Source organism: Phodopus roborovskii, unplaced genomic scaffold (assembly GCF_943737965.1).
Source record: "Phodopus roborovskii unplaced genomic scaffold, PHOROB, whole genome shotgun sequence".
NCBI lineage: Eukaryota > Metazoa > Chordata > Mammalia > Rodentia > Cricetidae > Phodopus > Phodopus roborovskii.
Genome location: NW_026126412.1, coordinates 7,436,012 through 7,451,346, shown reverse-complemented (window position 1 = coordinate 7,451,346; position 15,335 = coordinate 7,436,012). Strand labels below are relative to the sequence as shown.

General features: G+C 40.1%; 1 protein-coding gene across 1 annotated transcript in view; it reads left to right on the top strand.

Annotated features, from left to right (window-relative positions):
- Positions 1-3: 3 nt before the first annotated feature.
- Positions 4-15,335, top strand: part of Polr3g (RNA polymerase III subunit G) — a 33,313-nt gene continuing 17,981 nt past the window's right edge. The window contains exons 1-3 of the mRNA XM_051182796.1: positions 4-60; positions 9,992-10,141; positions 13,676-13,805. Of these exons, the coding sequence (XP_051038753.1) occupies positions 10,025-10,141; positions 13,676-13,805 (247 nt within the window). The 5' untranslated portion in view covers positions 4-60; positions 9,992-10,024. The remainder of the gene's footprint in view (positions 61-9,991; positions 10,142-13,675; positions 13,806-15,335) is intronic.

Here is a 15,335-nt window from a genome sequence, read left to right as displayed (position 1 = left end):
GCAGGCACTCCTGCCACCTCGGCTGCACAGTGAGTGCAAGCCTCGAGACGTTGTGAGCAGGTAAGAGGAAATTTTCCCCGATTGGGTTGGAGTTGAAGAGGGTAGAAGGGAGTTGATGGGGCACGTGAAGAACGTGGTGGACCGGCATCAGGAGCCAAAATTCATCAAACCTTTGGAGTGACTTGGGAGATAACTTTACCTCTTCAAAGCCTAATTCTGCCTTCCAAACAGATCTTCCAGCCTCGTCCTGGGGGTGTTCTTGGTGAGATAGAAGGGACTTTATGCTCTTGCTTGATGCTACAGAAGACTTAGCAAATCCGGAGATCCTATGGTTTGTTCACGCACTGGTTTGGCGACAGATTGCTGCTAAGGGCATACTATTGCGCTTCTGATTTCTTGACTGTTGGCACCCTTGATAGTGAGGAGAGGAGTTGTTAGGATTTTTCTATAAACAATTCTAAATTCCCGTCATGTTTTGGGCGCTTCTTTGCTCTTTGAAGAGAGCAGAGAAAGTTACCGGCGCTTAACTAATGAAGGGCGGAGCACTTTGAGGGGACAGGAAAAGTGGATAATGATAGGGTGTGGCCTTACTAGCAACCCCTGAAATCACCCCCACATCAAATAAATCCCTGTGCTTTCATCCCAAGCTCTAGCGATTGCTGTATCTATTTAGAATTCAGAAATTCCCTTGAGAAGTTGACTAACCTTCAAAAATTAGAGACCCACGGGATAGCATTATAAAGGATAATTAGGAAAATGCTTACTGCAGCGTCTCCTAATAGACTTTCCTGGAGGGAGAGTATTCTTCTTATACTACTAAAGTCTCTGGTGGGAGTGAGAGCAGGTTGCTGCCCCTGTGAGTATTTTGCTAATCTCATCTAAGTAGAAGTTATTCAGTTCTGCAATCGGGACCAGTCTTAGCACTAAATGATAATGTGACGAACGGAAAACTATATTTTAAAACTCTGACTTGAGTTCTCCAGAATCTGAGGAAGCTAATACCTGTACACAGATACTTGTAATATAAGGCAACATGACTTCAAAATTGGATGCTACATAGTTATAGAAGGGAGAGACTGATGAGCGATTGCAGATTGCACTGGCCTTAAGAAGGCATTCTCAGCAGAATGTCCTCTGTACTTGATGTTTTTCTGTTTGCTGGTGAGCTTAGCAATAATTCGCCAATAATTATTTGGTTCGTGCCATGCTACGGTTCACAACGGTTCTCTTTTTCTACTTTTCAGCATGTCTCTGCTTCTCATCTCTGTTAAATTTATACCTAGATATTAATGAGTAAGGCAGGACTTCTTCAACTGGTCTTTCTGGCCTGTTTCCTGCTTTTATTCCACGTCACCTACCAGTCTCTGACGTTTCTCTAAAATATACTTTGCCTGTTTCCCATACTTGACTGTGAACTCCATCAGAACAGATGTGTTATTTTGTTTCCTTCTGTATTTCCAACACAGAGGATGGTTGGACACAGAGGGTACTCAATGAAGACTCCAGTGGGTGATGAAAGACCCTCCCTGGGGAGACACACAAGAACCAACAGTTACTTGGTGAGAGGCAGAGATTAAGTGCCCTACATTCTGTTAAAAGATGTGAATGGCACATCACAATAGTAAACACTTACCCTCTGTTAAAATGACTACAGAGTGAATTGAAACTGGGAATCTGAACATAGGAAGTCTAGTCTATTTTGGAGGATCAGATGAGAGCAACAGAGAACACCCATCTAGGAGTCTTCTGCTCGGTGACCAGAGGAGACAGACAGTGTGGAGTGAGTAGAGGCCCTTGACTAGAACAAGTTGCAAACCATTCGAAGATAACTGTGGCCTGGTTTCCATAGCTCGCTTGACTTTCAGCAACTCAGACATTATTTATCCAGTTAAATGTGCAAGATTTTAATGTGTACGACATGAGACCAGTACGTTTAAGTCATAATCATAACTCTTGATAGTTTAGACCTAGGGAGAACTGCAGCAAATAGTTCATGCTTTCCCGGGAGATTGTAGTTAGAGTTGGTTAGGATAGACTTCTGCCTCTTGAATAATGCCTGTTTTCAGATCTCCTGCAACAACTTCTGAAAGGGAGTTTCCAGGTGGCATCCTGAGGTGGAAAGGGTGGTGCTGCTTTGTTGATATTGCATTTTTAAATTCAGATTTTGGGGAACAGGAAAGATGGCTTACCATAAAGAGCGCATGCCACTCGTAGAGAATCCCTAGCTTCCACGCCAAGTGGTTCACAACCACCAGTAACTCTAGCTCTAGGAGAGCTGACATCATATTCTGACCTCCGCAGGCACCTACATTCATGTACACATACTCACAAAAATTTAAAATAAAATCTTAAAATTCAGAACTTTTGGCAGTTACTAATTTCCCTCATTGACCCTGCATCATTGGGGTTAAAAAGGTTGTCAGCCAGTTTAGATATGTGCTTCCCAAAAGAAAATATACATAGGACATTGCATATCTATTCCTACTGTTGAAAGGAACTTATTTAGACCACCAGATAACCTTTCTGAACCTTCAACTCTTCTATAAAAACAGGAGATTTAATCTACTGTGATTCTTAGTTTAGCCAAGGCTGCATAGTGAGACCTTGGAGAGAGACAGCCAGACACAGATACACATAGAGATCACATATAACAAATATGGATGCCAAAATATTTTAAATTAATGGATGTTTTGAAGGAAAAATTGGGTGACTGATGTTTTCGTGCTCTCTGCTCGGTACTTGTCCAAAATTCTCATTGCTAGTTGAGTAAATTGCTGAGTTAAATTGGGCCATTCTAAACAGACTTGAATAACAGGGAAACAGAGAAAACAAAAACTCTTCATTCAAGAAGTTTGGAAGCTAGCCTGACCTCTCATCTATTACAGAGGCTGAAGCAGGAACATTATAAATTTAAGGCCTGCCTAGGCTGTAGAAAAGACTGAAGCCCAGTCTGCCTCAAAAATTAAACATGTAAATCAATAAAAATTAAGGGCTAGGGCTGAAGGTTAGTAGATGATTGCCAGTGTATGAGAACCCTTGATTGCAACCCCTGGTATCAATAACACTCTTTCCCCTGAAAAAGTTTGACATCTTGAAAAAAAAATCAGTATACTGGACTGGATAAACCAAGTAAAGGACTTAAGTGACTGATGCCTAGGCCTCACTTGTGAACTTAGTCCCTGGCAACAGGAAAAGAAATGAATTAGCAGCCCAAGTATTTTTTGTACAGAAGCTGCACCCTGTCTGTTAACAGCCAGAATGTCTAGCATGGAAGTAAACTTGTTGGTTTTTTTTGAGACAGGGTTTCTCTGTGTACCTTTGAAGCTTTTCCTGGAACTCACTTGGTAGATCATGCTGGCCTTGAACTCACAGAGAGCTGCCTGCCTCTGCTTCCCAAGTGCTGGGATTAAAGTTGTGCACCACCACTACTCAGCTAGGATATCTGCAAAGGGTGTGTCTCAAGAGCTAGGATTGGATTTTCTGAAGATTACATTTACTGTTATCAAGTCATGCCCGATGACTTCATGATAAAAATAGGAAGTTAGAGTCTGCAGAGCATATTTCTTGGGGAATATTCCATTAAACTGTGTTAGCTAAGATACTCTTTTGGAGTGAATTTTCCAAACTATTTTCAGGGCCCAACTCCAAAAATATGGGTTTATTAGGTTTGAGAACCAGTTATTCTCCAGGATTCAATATGTTTTAGATGTCTCATTTAATTCCTGTGACCAGATAGGTTTGGCAAACTTTGCCTAGATTTGTCCTTAATCTTTAACTAGTGACAGATCCTTGACTGGAATGTAGCACAGTCATCTTGGCCATGTGTGTTGGGCCCCTGAGGCTGCTTTGTAAAGGTGTGAACTCAGCAGCTTTTTGTAGACTCAGCAAGTTTGGGTGACTCAGCAATTGGAATGAGGCCATTTGGATATTTTACCTCTTTTACAGTAGATAGATAGAATTAACTTCAATATTAAGATGAATTTCATGAGTGAACTTTGTTTTTTAAGGTAACTGGTAAATGAGACGAATTATTTCCTAATAGAATTCCAATCAGCAAAATAGAAAATGATAAAAAAAAAATGTATCGTTCAAGGATGCAACCCTGTAGAAAATGTATATCACCATCTTGTACTCTGTAGTGAAATAGTAGACAATGGGTGAAACTGATGACTATCCTATACTAAGCAAGACATAGTAACTAATTCAGGGACCATCTGATTACCACGAAAAGAGAGGTCAATGAAAAAAACAGAATATTTCTTAAATACCCTGGCAATGAAAGTCAGTCAGAATCTGAGGAAGCCTCTTAATCTACCTGTTCATTGGAATTAGTGGTCTGAGGAATGTATTAAACTACCTAGGTAGGTGATCTTTCGAACACAAGAGTGTGGAAAGATATTGCTAATTTTGAGTTGTACTCAGCTGCAGTGAAGTCTCTGGGAACATGTGGTAGAAAGTCCTTAGGCCCCGCTCAAGACCAACTGCATCAGATTATGAGTGTTTGCTTGGACCTTCATGTTCTGGTGATGAGCACTTTATAGGACTGAGACCTTTTCCATAAACAAGTAGTAAGGAAAACAGAGCAGGGGAAGCTTTGCAGCCGGAAGGAAATGGAAGAGACGTCATCCCAACTGCCATGTGAAGTTTGTGTCTTGAACAAAAGAACTATAAACTCACTTATGTGGTAAGTGAGGAAATTTAGATGCTGATTACATAAAAAGTGATAGTAAAGGACTGTAACAGTTTTGCATGTGTGTAAAAAAAAATGTTAATTAGCTCACAAATTAGCAGGGACTTTTCCTTGTAGTATTTTCATTCATACTTAGTTTTGGCTGGTCCTTCAAACACCTCTCCTGCTCCAAACTCTTCACTCCTTCCTCTCCCCTCCCACTACTGCACATGTGTTCTTCTATCACACTCCTCTCCCTTAAGGCTTCCTTTCTTCTTGCGTCATGGACCCCTTTCCAGTTTCCTGACCTCTGACAACTTACTGTCACACAAATACACATACATGGAAAAATCAGAAGCCAAGATCTGCACACCAGACTATAGACGACATTAATCTTTCCTGTCCTGGGCTACCTCAATTAACGTAAGCATTTTCCAGTACTATATATTTCCCTTATATTTTATTTTATTTTTCTTTATGGCTGAATATATTTCCATTGTGCATATATACTGCATTTTCATTATCCATTCCTTGTGGATGGACAGCTCAGCTGTTGATGGGCAGCTGAGCTAGTTCCAAGTTCTTGCTACTGTGAATAGACGTGTTCTAAGCACGGATGTGAAGTATCTCTGTGATAGTCCTCTGGGTGTGTGTCTAGGAGGTTGTAATTGGTGCATACTGAAGTTCTTTTGAGAGACCTCCACACTGACTCCCACAGTGGTTTGCATTGTATTTTCTCATTAAGCTGTCTGTCCTGTGTGTGTGTGTGTGTGTGTGTGTGTGTACACATAGTATCACAAAGGTGAGTTGAAGGAAAAAAGATCACAGTTGTACTTTGCAGTGACAGTAACAGTATTAAATAATCATTTCTTAATGTTCAGGCACTTATGTAGGAAAATGTCAAGTATGTAGATGACAGATGTATAATGATACATTTACAAAATGTGTAGTAGGAAATTGTTTCTGAAAATGTTCTTGGCATCAGCCTTTATAGTAAGTCAAAGGCTCTGCTGCTTGAGGGATTCACATAAGAGAGGAAACTATATTTCACCACAGATTTCATTTTACTGTGTATAGCGACAGCCCTAGATGTGAGATCATTAACATTGGCATCCACAGAGCCTTTAAAATGTACAGTGATTTGATACTGCTTATTTCTTGTAAATAAATTAACAGGCTGGCCTATGGCATTCTGCATTCTAGATGTGTGTCAGTTCACAGTATTTTTTTTTTCAAAGTTTGAAAAACCAAAATCAGTTTAAAAACAAAAGTCACTGAGGATAATTAATAAATTCAAGCCTTAGAGGTGGGGCTTATGGACATGCTGTTAGCTTATTAGCCATGTGTTAACTGAACTACTGAGCTGGTAGACTCCCCTAGAGGATCCTCCCAGAAGTTCCAACACATGCTCTGTATTATAGTCAATAGAAAGTTTTTCAGGGACTGGAGAGATGGCTCAGAGGTTAAGATCACTGGCTGTTCTTCCAGAGGTCCTGAGTTCAACTCCCAGCAACCACATGGTAGTTCAGAACCATCTATCATAAGATCTTGTACCTGCTTCTGGCTTACATGCATACATGGAGGTGGAACACTGTATAATAAGTAAATCTTGGAAGGAAAGAAGGAAAGAAAGAAGGAAGGTAGGTTTTCAGACCACTTTTACCTAATGTTCATGCCAAGTAATTTGGTGGATAGTTTCACATGCATTAAAGCTACCTAGTGGCCTCCTTAGAACTCAAACGTAACTACAGACCGAAGCCTATCCTACGGGGTGTGACTGCCTGCCTCTCATTCCTCTCCCCTTCTCTATCTTCTCCCCATTCCCTTTTTCTTTTCAGTAAGACCCTACAGTTTTCATTTTCAACAGTTACCTAAGTGAGACTGCTGTTGACTGCACTGTTTAGAAGCCCAAGCTACCCAAGACATTAGAAAATGAGGGCTAGGGTTGAAAATTGGTTTTTGTTTGTTTGTTTGTTTTCCAAGACAGGGTTTCTCTGTAGCTTTGGAGTCCTGGAATTCACTCAGTAGACCAAGCTAGCCTTGTACTCACAGAGATCCACCTGTCTCTGCCTCCTGAATGTTGGGATTAAAGGCCCATGCCACCTTCTCTCAGCCAAAAATTGTTTTTATGTTGACCCCATAATGAAGGGAGCTTAGATTTCCAGGCTTTTGGACCAGGTTATTATAGTATAATCAGAAAACATAAAGAAGTAGCTACCCCTTGTTTATTTTTGGAGGCCTTTCCTTATCATTAATGTCACAAAACCACAAGACTAAGTCTTTACACCCTGACAAGAGACCTGGTTTGAAATCAGCAGCTGTGGGAAATACTGTTGCCCATGTGATCCGCAGAAAGGAATTTGCACGAGGCAGGCAGAAGTGAAAGTTCCTCCAGTCTTCAGTGGTTACAAGATCAAATCAGTCTTCTGGACACTCAGGGTTAAATGCTAGTCACTATTACATAGCAGTGTGAGAGTGGCAGGAATATGCATTTTCGTAGTCACCACAGTTGAACATGGAACTCCACAGAAAAAGCCACCCCAGGTCCAACACTTTGGAGTAGGGCCTCTTAAACTTTTGCCACTCATTGACCCCTATTTACCTGAGAAATTTTATACAACCCCAGATATATAGTTATGCAAATATATGTGTATATATTACACACTTACTGGTAATCATAAATGCATACAACCTCAGGTATATGGATGTGCAAGCATATGTATACATATTATACACTTACTGGTAACCACAAATTCATTTTGAAACACTTGGCATACATATACTTTTACCATTTGTTAAGAAAGAAGCAAATATGACTACTACTAAGTTGATGTGGTTGTGTGAAGAACTAAACTTTTTTATTTAATATTTTTTCTTATTTTACATATCGATTGCAGTTCCCTCTCCCTCCCATCCTCCCATGTCCCCCACAGACACCTACATCCCATCCCCCATCCACTCCCCAGGGAGGGTGAGGCCTTCCATGAGGGATCATCAAAATCTGTCAAGTTATTTGGGGCTGGGCCTAGGCCCCCCTGTGTCTCTAGGCTAAGGGAGTATCCCTCCATGGGGAATGGGGTTTCGAAGTTTTTTCGTGTGCCGGGGATACATCCTGGTTCCACTGTCAGAGGTCCCTTAGACCTCCCAGGCCTTCTAACTGAGACCCATGTTTGGGGGTCTGGGTTGGTCCTGTGCTGGAAGAACTAAATCTTGCTGAGTTGTTGGTTGATATTGTAGGAAGTAAAGCATGTTCAGAGATTTTCAGAGTTTCTCTGTAGTTTAATTTTATAATCATAATCATTAGTGCTATAAGAATCGTTTCACACCTGGAAAACAAACTGGCAGAAATGTCTTAGAGCCTTTTCTGAAATTATTGGAAATTCTGTCGTGATCCCAAGCCTGGACCCATTAAACAAGTTTTTATGAACATCAAGTTAGCAATTCAAGTAGCAGGATTTAAAATCAAACTTTGTAGCAATGCAATCTACTGGGTTGGGGTTTTTGTTGTTGTTTTGTTTTGTTTTGTTTGATGCATACTGAATAGTGACTCGGAAAACAGAAGTCTTTGTAAAATCTTGAAAGTCTTTGTCTTCCTTATGTTTCTATAAAAGCAAAAGACTCACTGCAGTTTATAGCACACAGTAGTTGTGCGTCTGAGCTGAGGTATCTCAGGCAGTGGCTGGCTGCATTGTGTGGGGGGAAGGCCTGTATGATGCCAAGTGTGCATGTTTTTCCTTCAGTTATAAGGCTGCAGTGATACCAGGTGAGGATTCATTACATACTACATTTTAAATACATCTTTGGTTGTTGCTCATTCAGAAACCTTTTATTATTGCCAAGTTTTTTGGATACCTACAGTTCTACAACCCCATAAAGGACCACAGCCCATAGTTAAAGAATCGGGCCTTTGCATGCTAGTGGTACATGTCTCTAACCATGGTGCTGGGCAATAGACCACTGGGGTTTACTGGCGAGCCAGGCTCAAGCTCTAGGTTCGGTGAGAGATGTTGCCTCAAATAAGATAGAGAAGCAATTAATTAAGATGTTCAACGGTGATGTCAACCTCCTCCTTTCACACATGCCTGCATAGGAGAATGCACCCCTTCCACACACATGCATACGCTCACACACTTCTCCTTCTCTTCCTTCTATCTGAGAGCCTGTTATCCGACCATAGAGAGATAGAAGGAACCCTGTCAGTTGCCTGAGTATTTCAGGCACCATCTCAAAAAAGACCCAGGGTCAGCCCTGTCCTGAGGACCTGAGTGAAGGAGCTGTGACCTTTAGTCCCCATTTCTACACAGGAATGGCATGTGAACAGTTCAGCTATCTTGGTCACTTGTTCCTACACACATTTCTTCTTAATTAAAAAAAAAAACTTTCATACAATGTATTCTAATGACATTTCCTACCTTCTCCAGCTCCTACTAGATCTTCTCCATGCATCCAACTCCATGCCCTTTCTTTCTTTCTTTCTTTCTTTCTTTCTTTCTTTCTTTCTTTCTTTCTTTCTTTCTTTCTTTCTTTCTTTCTCTCTTTTTCAAGACAGGCTTTCACTATGTAGTCCTGGCTGTCTTGGAACTCTGTAGACCAGGCTGGCCTGGAACTCACAGAGATCTGCCTGCCTCTGCCTCCCAAGTGCTAGGGTTAAAAGCTTGCACAACCAGCATCCTGGCTCTTTCTCCCTCTCTTTAAAAAAACAAAATTAAACAAGCAAAACCAAGAAACACAGACCAGAAACCCTTCACAAAAGTGGAAGCCAGATATACAAGCTGAAGACCAGCTAAATAAAACTTAACAGAGAAGTATGAAACAAAAGTTTAAAAAACATTACCATTGAGTTTATTTTGTATTGTCCAACTACTCCTGGGCATGGGGCCTACCCAGAAATGTTAATATACCCAGGGAAACTCCACTGAAGAAAACTTATTTTTTCTTTGCAAGCATGTATCAAATGTATTGTCAAGTGTTGCTGGGTTAGGGGTGGGGGCCTGTATCTACTTGGTTTCTTTGTTACAGGTGGAAGCTTGTTTCTACTTCCCTGTCAGTGCTGGGAGCCCCATCTAACTTGAACCTGTGCAGGCTGTGTGTACTGCCTGTCTCTGTGATTTGTTGCAGTCCTGTTGTGCCTGGAAGTCCTCTGTCCTGGTGGGCTCTTCTAATCTTTATGCCTATTCTTCGGCGTACATCCCTGTACCCAGTACAAAAGTATCTTAAATCAGCCATGCTATATAAGGGCTAGAGTCTTAAATTTTGCTTTAAAATGCTAATTTTCTTTTTCGTAGAATTCAGTAAATTTACCATTTTAACCCCATCTTTCAGGGTTTGTCCACACCTTTACTATAATTGGTTCTGATGGCTGGAAATAAAGGAAGAGGGCGTGCTGCCTACACCTTTAATATTGAAGCTGTTGGCTTCAGCAGAGGGGAAAAGTTGCCTGATGTTGTGTTGAAGCCACCACCACTGTTTCCTGTAAGTGCAATGACAGCTCAGTTTTCACAAAGGATCTTTGCATGTTTTGGGGATTTAGGGCTTAAATATATGGTACTACCATGATATCCTCATGTCTAAGAATAAAAGACTATGTTGCATCTCCCTTGTACTAAAACATCTGGTTCAAATACAGAGAACAAAACAGTATACACATTTCTACCAACATAATGAGTACTGTGTGAACTAAAAATTATTTGAAATCGTTGTGTCTTCTACTGGTGTTAATATACTCTAACTACCAAAATAATATTTTAAGTAGTTTTATGATGCCCCCTGATGTATCCACTCAGTGATTTTCTTCATAATTTGTATTTATAAAAAATAAGTTTTCTCCTTATTAGTATACCCCTTTTGTCTCATTCAAGTTTATTGCTGTTGTATCATTGTTTTATCTCATTAGCATTGCATTTTGCTAATTTCTCAGAACAGAAACATTTCTGCTACTTTAGGGATTGCTTCTAAACTTAATGACATGACATAACAGCTGATGTTTCAATTGAAAACAGTAGCTTAAATTTCCAGATGGGTCCTGGCTGCTGCTCAAAGCTGAGCATTCACAGGTACAAGAGCCTCTTAATTAATTCCCTCTGTTAACCTTTCCTGTTTCATATGGAGAAGTCCCTTGTTGAAGGACTGTGGCAGTAGAGAACTCTGGACAGATGGGTCCTTGTCTAGACACTCATAGAAAGAGAGATACTTTTTAAAAAATGAAATATTTTGGATTTTACGATAATTGTATACATGAATATTATACTTAAATTGTTTTGTCTCCTCCAACTCTTCCCATATCCTCCTTACTCCTTCTCAAATTCATGACTTCTATAATTTTGTTGTTACATGTATGCACTTTATATGTACAATAATGTATATATAAAATGTATACACATACACACACACACACGGGTTAGGGCTGACTACTAGACATTAAATAACCTAGTAGAGGCCTTGTTATTGGAGAAAACTGATTTTACCTCTCTCAGCAGCAATTGGTTGACCGTAGCTCTTTGTCTAGAACTGGAGTAGGAGGAGGGGTTTTGGAATATGCCCATCACCTTGGCATGTGAACTGTTGTCAATTTGCAGATCTGTCTTGACCCACCACACTGTTGAGATTTCAGGGATGCGACTTCTGTCGTGTCTAGAAGACTGTCACACATCACATATTCTAATATTCTGGCTCCTGCATCTTTCCACACACTCTTTTGTGATGTCCCCCGAGGTTTAGGTGTAGAGATTTTGCTTTTGATGGGCACCCCAGGGTCTCTTATGCTGCATTTTGAACAGTTGTGGATCTTTATAAGTGCCTCTGTGTGCTACAGAAAGAAGCTCCTGTGCGGAGAACTACATCTACCTGTGGGTGTAAGGATAATTGTGTTTAGAATACAGTTAGGAATTATATTAGTCAAGGGTACTGACAATAGTAGGTTTTCTCTAGGGTCTGGAACATCTTCAGCTATGAGTAGTTGGCTGGGTTTGCAGTATCAGGGATGAATTTCCCCCTATTGAATGGGGCCTTATGTCCAGTTGGACAGCTATTGGTTACCCCCAAGTTGAAAGAGCCATTTATTTGCACCACTGGGGTGTGTTGCTGCTTGGCCAGTCACTGTTGTTGATGGACTTTACAGCTGGGTGGGACTACTGATTGCTTTTCTCCTTTGACAGCTCACATAGCGCCCTCCAGTACACAGGAGCAAATCCTCAGGGAGGGGGCTTCCGGGTGATGCCCCCAGGTCCTTCAAAGTGCTAGAGGCAGAGAAGGGCAGTGGCAATAGCCTACATTATTTGGGGTGCATCTTGGGGACCATTATTATTCTGGTTACTATAACTCCATTTAAACTATATGTTCATATACACATATATACAATCTTATGTTATAAATAATGTTTCCCTATGGCTTTTTCAAGCATCCTTAGTGTCATTTATCTCTCTTTCCTCCCTCTCCCTCTATAGGACCCTCCCCTCCCCTTCCTACTTGAAGGGACCCCCTTCCTTCTTTCATAGCACCTGTGCCCTATATTGCTTTTCATATTTTACCTTTAATACTCAAATAAACTTGAAAACAAGTATCTCAGGTATGGGCATAATATTCATTTATAGTGATTACCCTCAAAATAAGGCCACTGGGTGTGAGATTAGCTCTAAACAGTGGGAAAGAAAGCTCATAGCATCACTTTTGTGTGTGTTGCGGGGGGTAAAACTAACTTATTGGCTAGAAGGCTGTTCCTGCCCTGGCCTTCTTTCATGTCGCTAATCTTTCCTCATCACTGTCTCTCTCAAGTCCCAGCTGGGCTGGATCCCTTCCCCTCTCTGGTCTTTGTTCCTGCTGGATCCCTACCTGTTTTCTTTGCATGAACAGTTGATTGATTTTGTCCTTATCACTGTCCAAACATGACTTCCACAAGAGGCTATATACATGCTTACCTTGTGCAAATTGGCCACCACCAACCTGTGGTGATACATTGTTTATGATCTATTAAAGCTTACCTAGAGATCAGAATGCAAAGCCAGCCACAGCCATAGAGGCCAGGCAGTGGTGGCACATACCTTTAATCCCAGGACTCAGGAGACAGAGGCTGACGTATCTCTGTGAGTTCAAAGCCACCATAGGTTACATGAGAGTGAATCAGCCTAAAAGAGAAACAGAGCTCACACCTTTAATCCCAGCACTAGAGGGGTATATAAGATAGGAACTCAAGTGTCTCATGCTGTATTCTAGGAATTAGTTTTCAGCCATATTGAGGACAATATGGTAGAGGTAAGAGCCCTCTGATAGCTCGGCTGCCTTGCTTTTCTGATCTCCAGCTTGAATCCCAATATCTGTCTCTGAGTTTTTATTATTTGTGTTACACCAACTGCCATGTCATGTCCTGTGTCCTTTCTGTATTTGTTTTTATGATCTGAAATTTATTGTACCTCTTGTTTATTTAATTATGTGTTCCTTCCCCAAGATGTAAGTTCTGTTGTCTAGTACACAGTAACTGCTCAAGAAATAGTTTTGGAATGCCTGAGTAAATTCAGAATCTGTCTTTGGAAATGTACTATACCTTTACCCTCTCAACCATATGCATGTGTGCTGGGAGCCCACTTTTTAATGAATATATATTCATACCAGCACATGCATATAAATATTGAATGTGTGGAATCTTTTTCCTAAAATGAGAATAAAGTAGGAAAATGGGCTAAATAGCTAGATTATAGAGTTCAACATCTTATTAGCTTGTTATCTTTAAAATTTTGAGGCAGAGTTTTACATTGTAGCCTGTTCTGTCCTGGAACTCACTTTATAGCCCAGGCTTGCATTGAGTTGGAAGCAGTATTCTGCCATAGCATCCCAAGTGCTGAGATTAAAGAGTGAACAACCTCACCTGTGTAGACACTCAAGAGCTTCCTAGTTGATTATGAAGTGTAGTGCTAACGAAGAGTAATCTTTCAGTAAGAGCAACATTGTCCTGGATAAGAGAAATACTAAAATTCTTAGTTTATTTAAATAGGCCTGGTTTCTTAATTTGAACAGGATACAGATTACAAAGCAGTGCCCCTGAAAACAGGAGAAGATGAGGATTACATGCTGGCCTTGAAGCAAGAGCTGAGAGAGACGGTGAAACGCATGCCTTATTTTATTGAAACACCTGCGGAAAAGCAAGGTATGTATTATGCCCTGGAGGAGGCGATTTAGTGTTAATGGAGGAAACAGTGTGTACCACCAACTTGAAAAAAATTACTTATCAGAAATCAAAAAGGGCAACGTTTATATTTTATTGTATGTTTCTCTTCCATGAGTTTCTCTCTGCAAACTTATCCATAATACTTTGTGTCTTCTTACAATGCAGTAATATACCTTTTAAAATATTCTTAGAAGTCTTAGAAAATACAATCTAATGGTTATGTTATTCCATTATGTGGATAATACACTAATTATCACTAATTCCTGCTGATAGAGTGAAGTGTTTTTTCCATTTTTTTTGTTTGTTTGTTTAGCTTTGCAATGCTGTGATTATTACCACAGTACATAACTTTTTATGGATGCCTCTGATTATTGACAGTTTAGGCTATAAAACTTTAAAAGCCTTGATTTTTGGTTTATTGCTTATATTCTGATGACGTAAAGTATAAAATGTGTTCATTCTTGATGCTGAGGGTAGACAGGACGAATTACACTTTGGGAAGGCTCAGCAGCTCAGACAAGAAAGGGAAAGTGGTTATAGAGGAAGTGAGGCTGCTCGTGAGTAGTTCTCAAGCACAATAAAAATGTATTGATTGTTAGAGAGATCAATATCATCTTTGAGTTCTTGGAACAACATCATTAAAACATGAGAAATTCATATAGTACCAGCTCATGCCATTAGTATTAAAGCTGTTCTTTTTTTTTTTTTTTTTTTATTTCTTTCTAAGAGTCTTACATTGGCTGAGTCAAAAAGGAAGTATATAGATGATAGTATTACATGTCTTCTTAAGAAGCATGTTGCCCAAGTTTAATCTTGATAACTTATGTGCTTGAGCATATAGAATGATTTGATAAATTTTCCCTCAACAGGAAAGGATTTTTATTTTTAAATTTTCTTGATTTTGTTGCATGCTTTTGTCTGGATTTAAAAATAAAATCAAATTTTATGTTTTAAAAACCAATCAGTACTCATTTTTTATTTTAGAAATTAGCAACGCATGGTATATTTTAATTCTACTAAAATTAGACTTTTCCTTAGATTAAAAAAAAATGTTTAGCCAATGCAGTTTATTCATTAAAATACATGTCTAACTGAGAAATATACCAGCTCATTCAGGCAGTTATGAGTCTTTCTTTCAGGTAGGGTCATTGTTTTAGTGACTGTTCTATTGCTGTGAGACGACACCATGAGCAAGGCAGCTTTTACAAGAAAGCATGTAATTGGAGGCTTGCTCACAGTTTCAGAGAGTTAGGTCATGGTCAGTGCGGTGGCAGGCAGGAATGACACTGAAGCAGTAGCAGAGAGCTCAAGTGGGCCTTGGAAAGCTCAGAGTCCATCCCCAGTGGCATACCTCCTCCTCCAACAAGGCCACACCTTTCCAGAGTCCCATCAACTGGGGACCAAGCATTCAAACATATGAGCCTATCAGGCCATTTTCATGCAATCGCCACAGTCATTAAGAAGTGGTTTTAGTCTGTGGGACCAAGGGGGCACTTTATCCTTGATAAA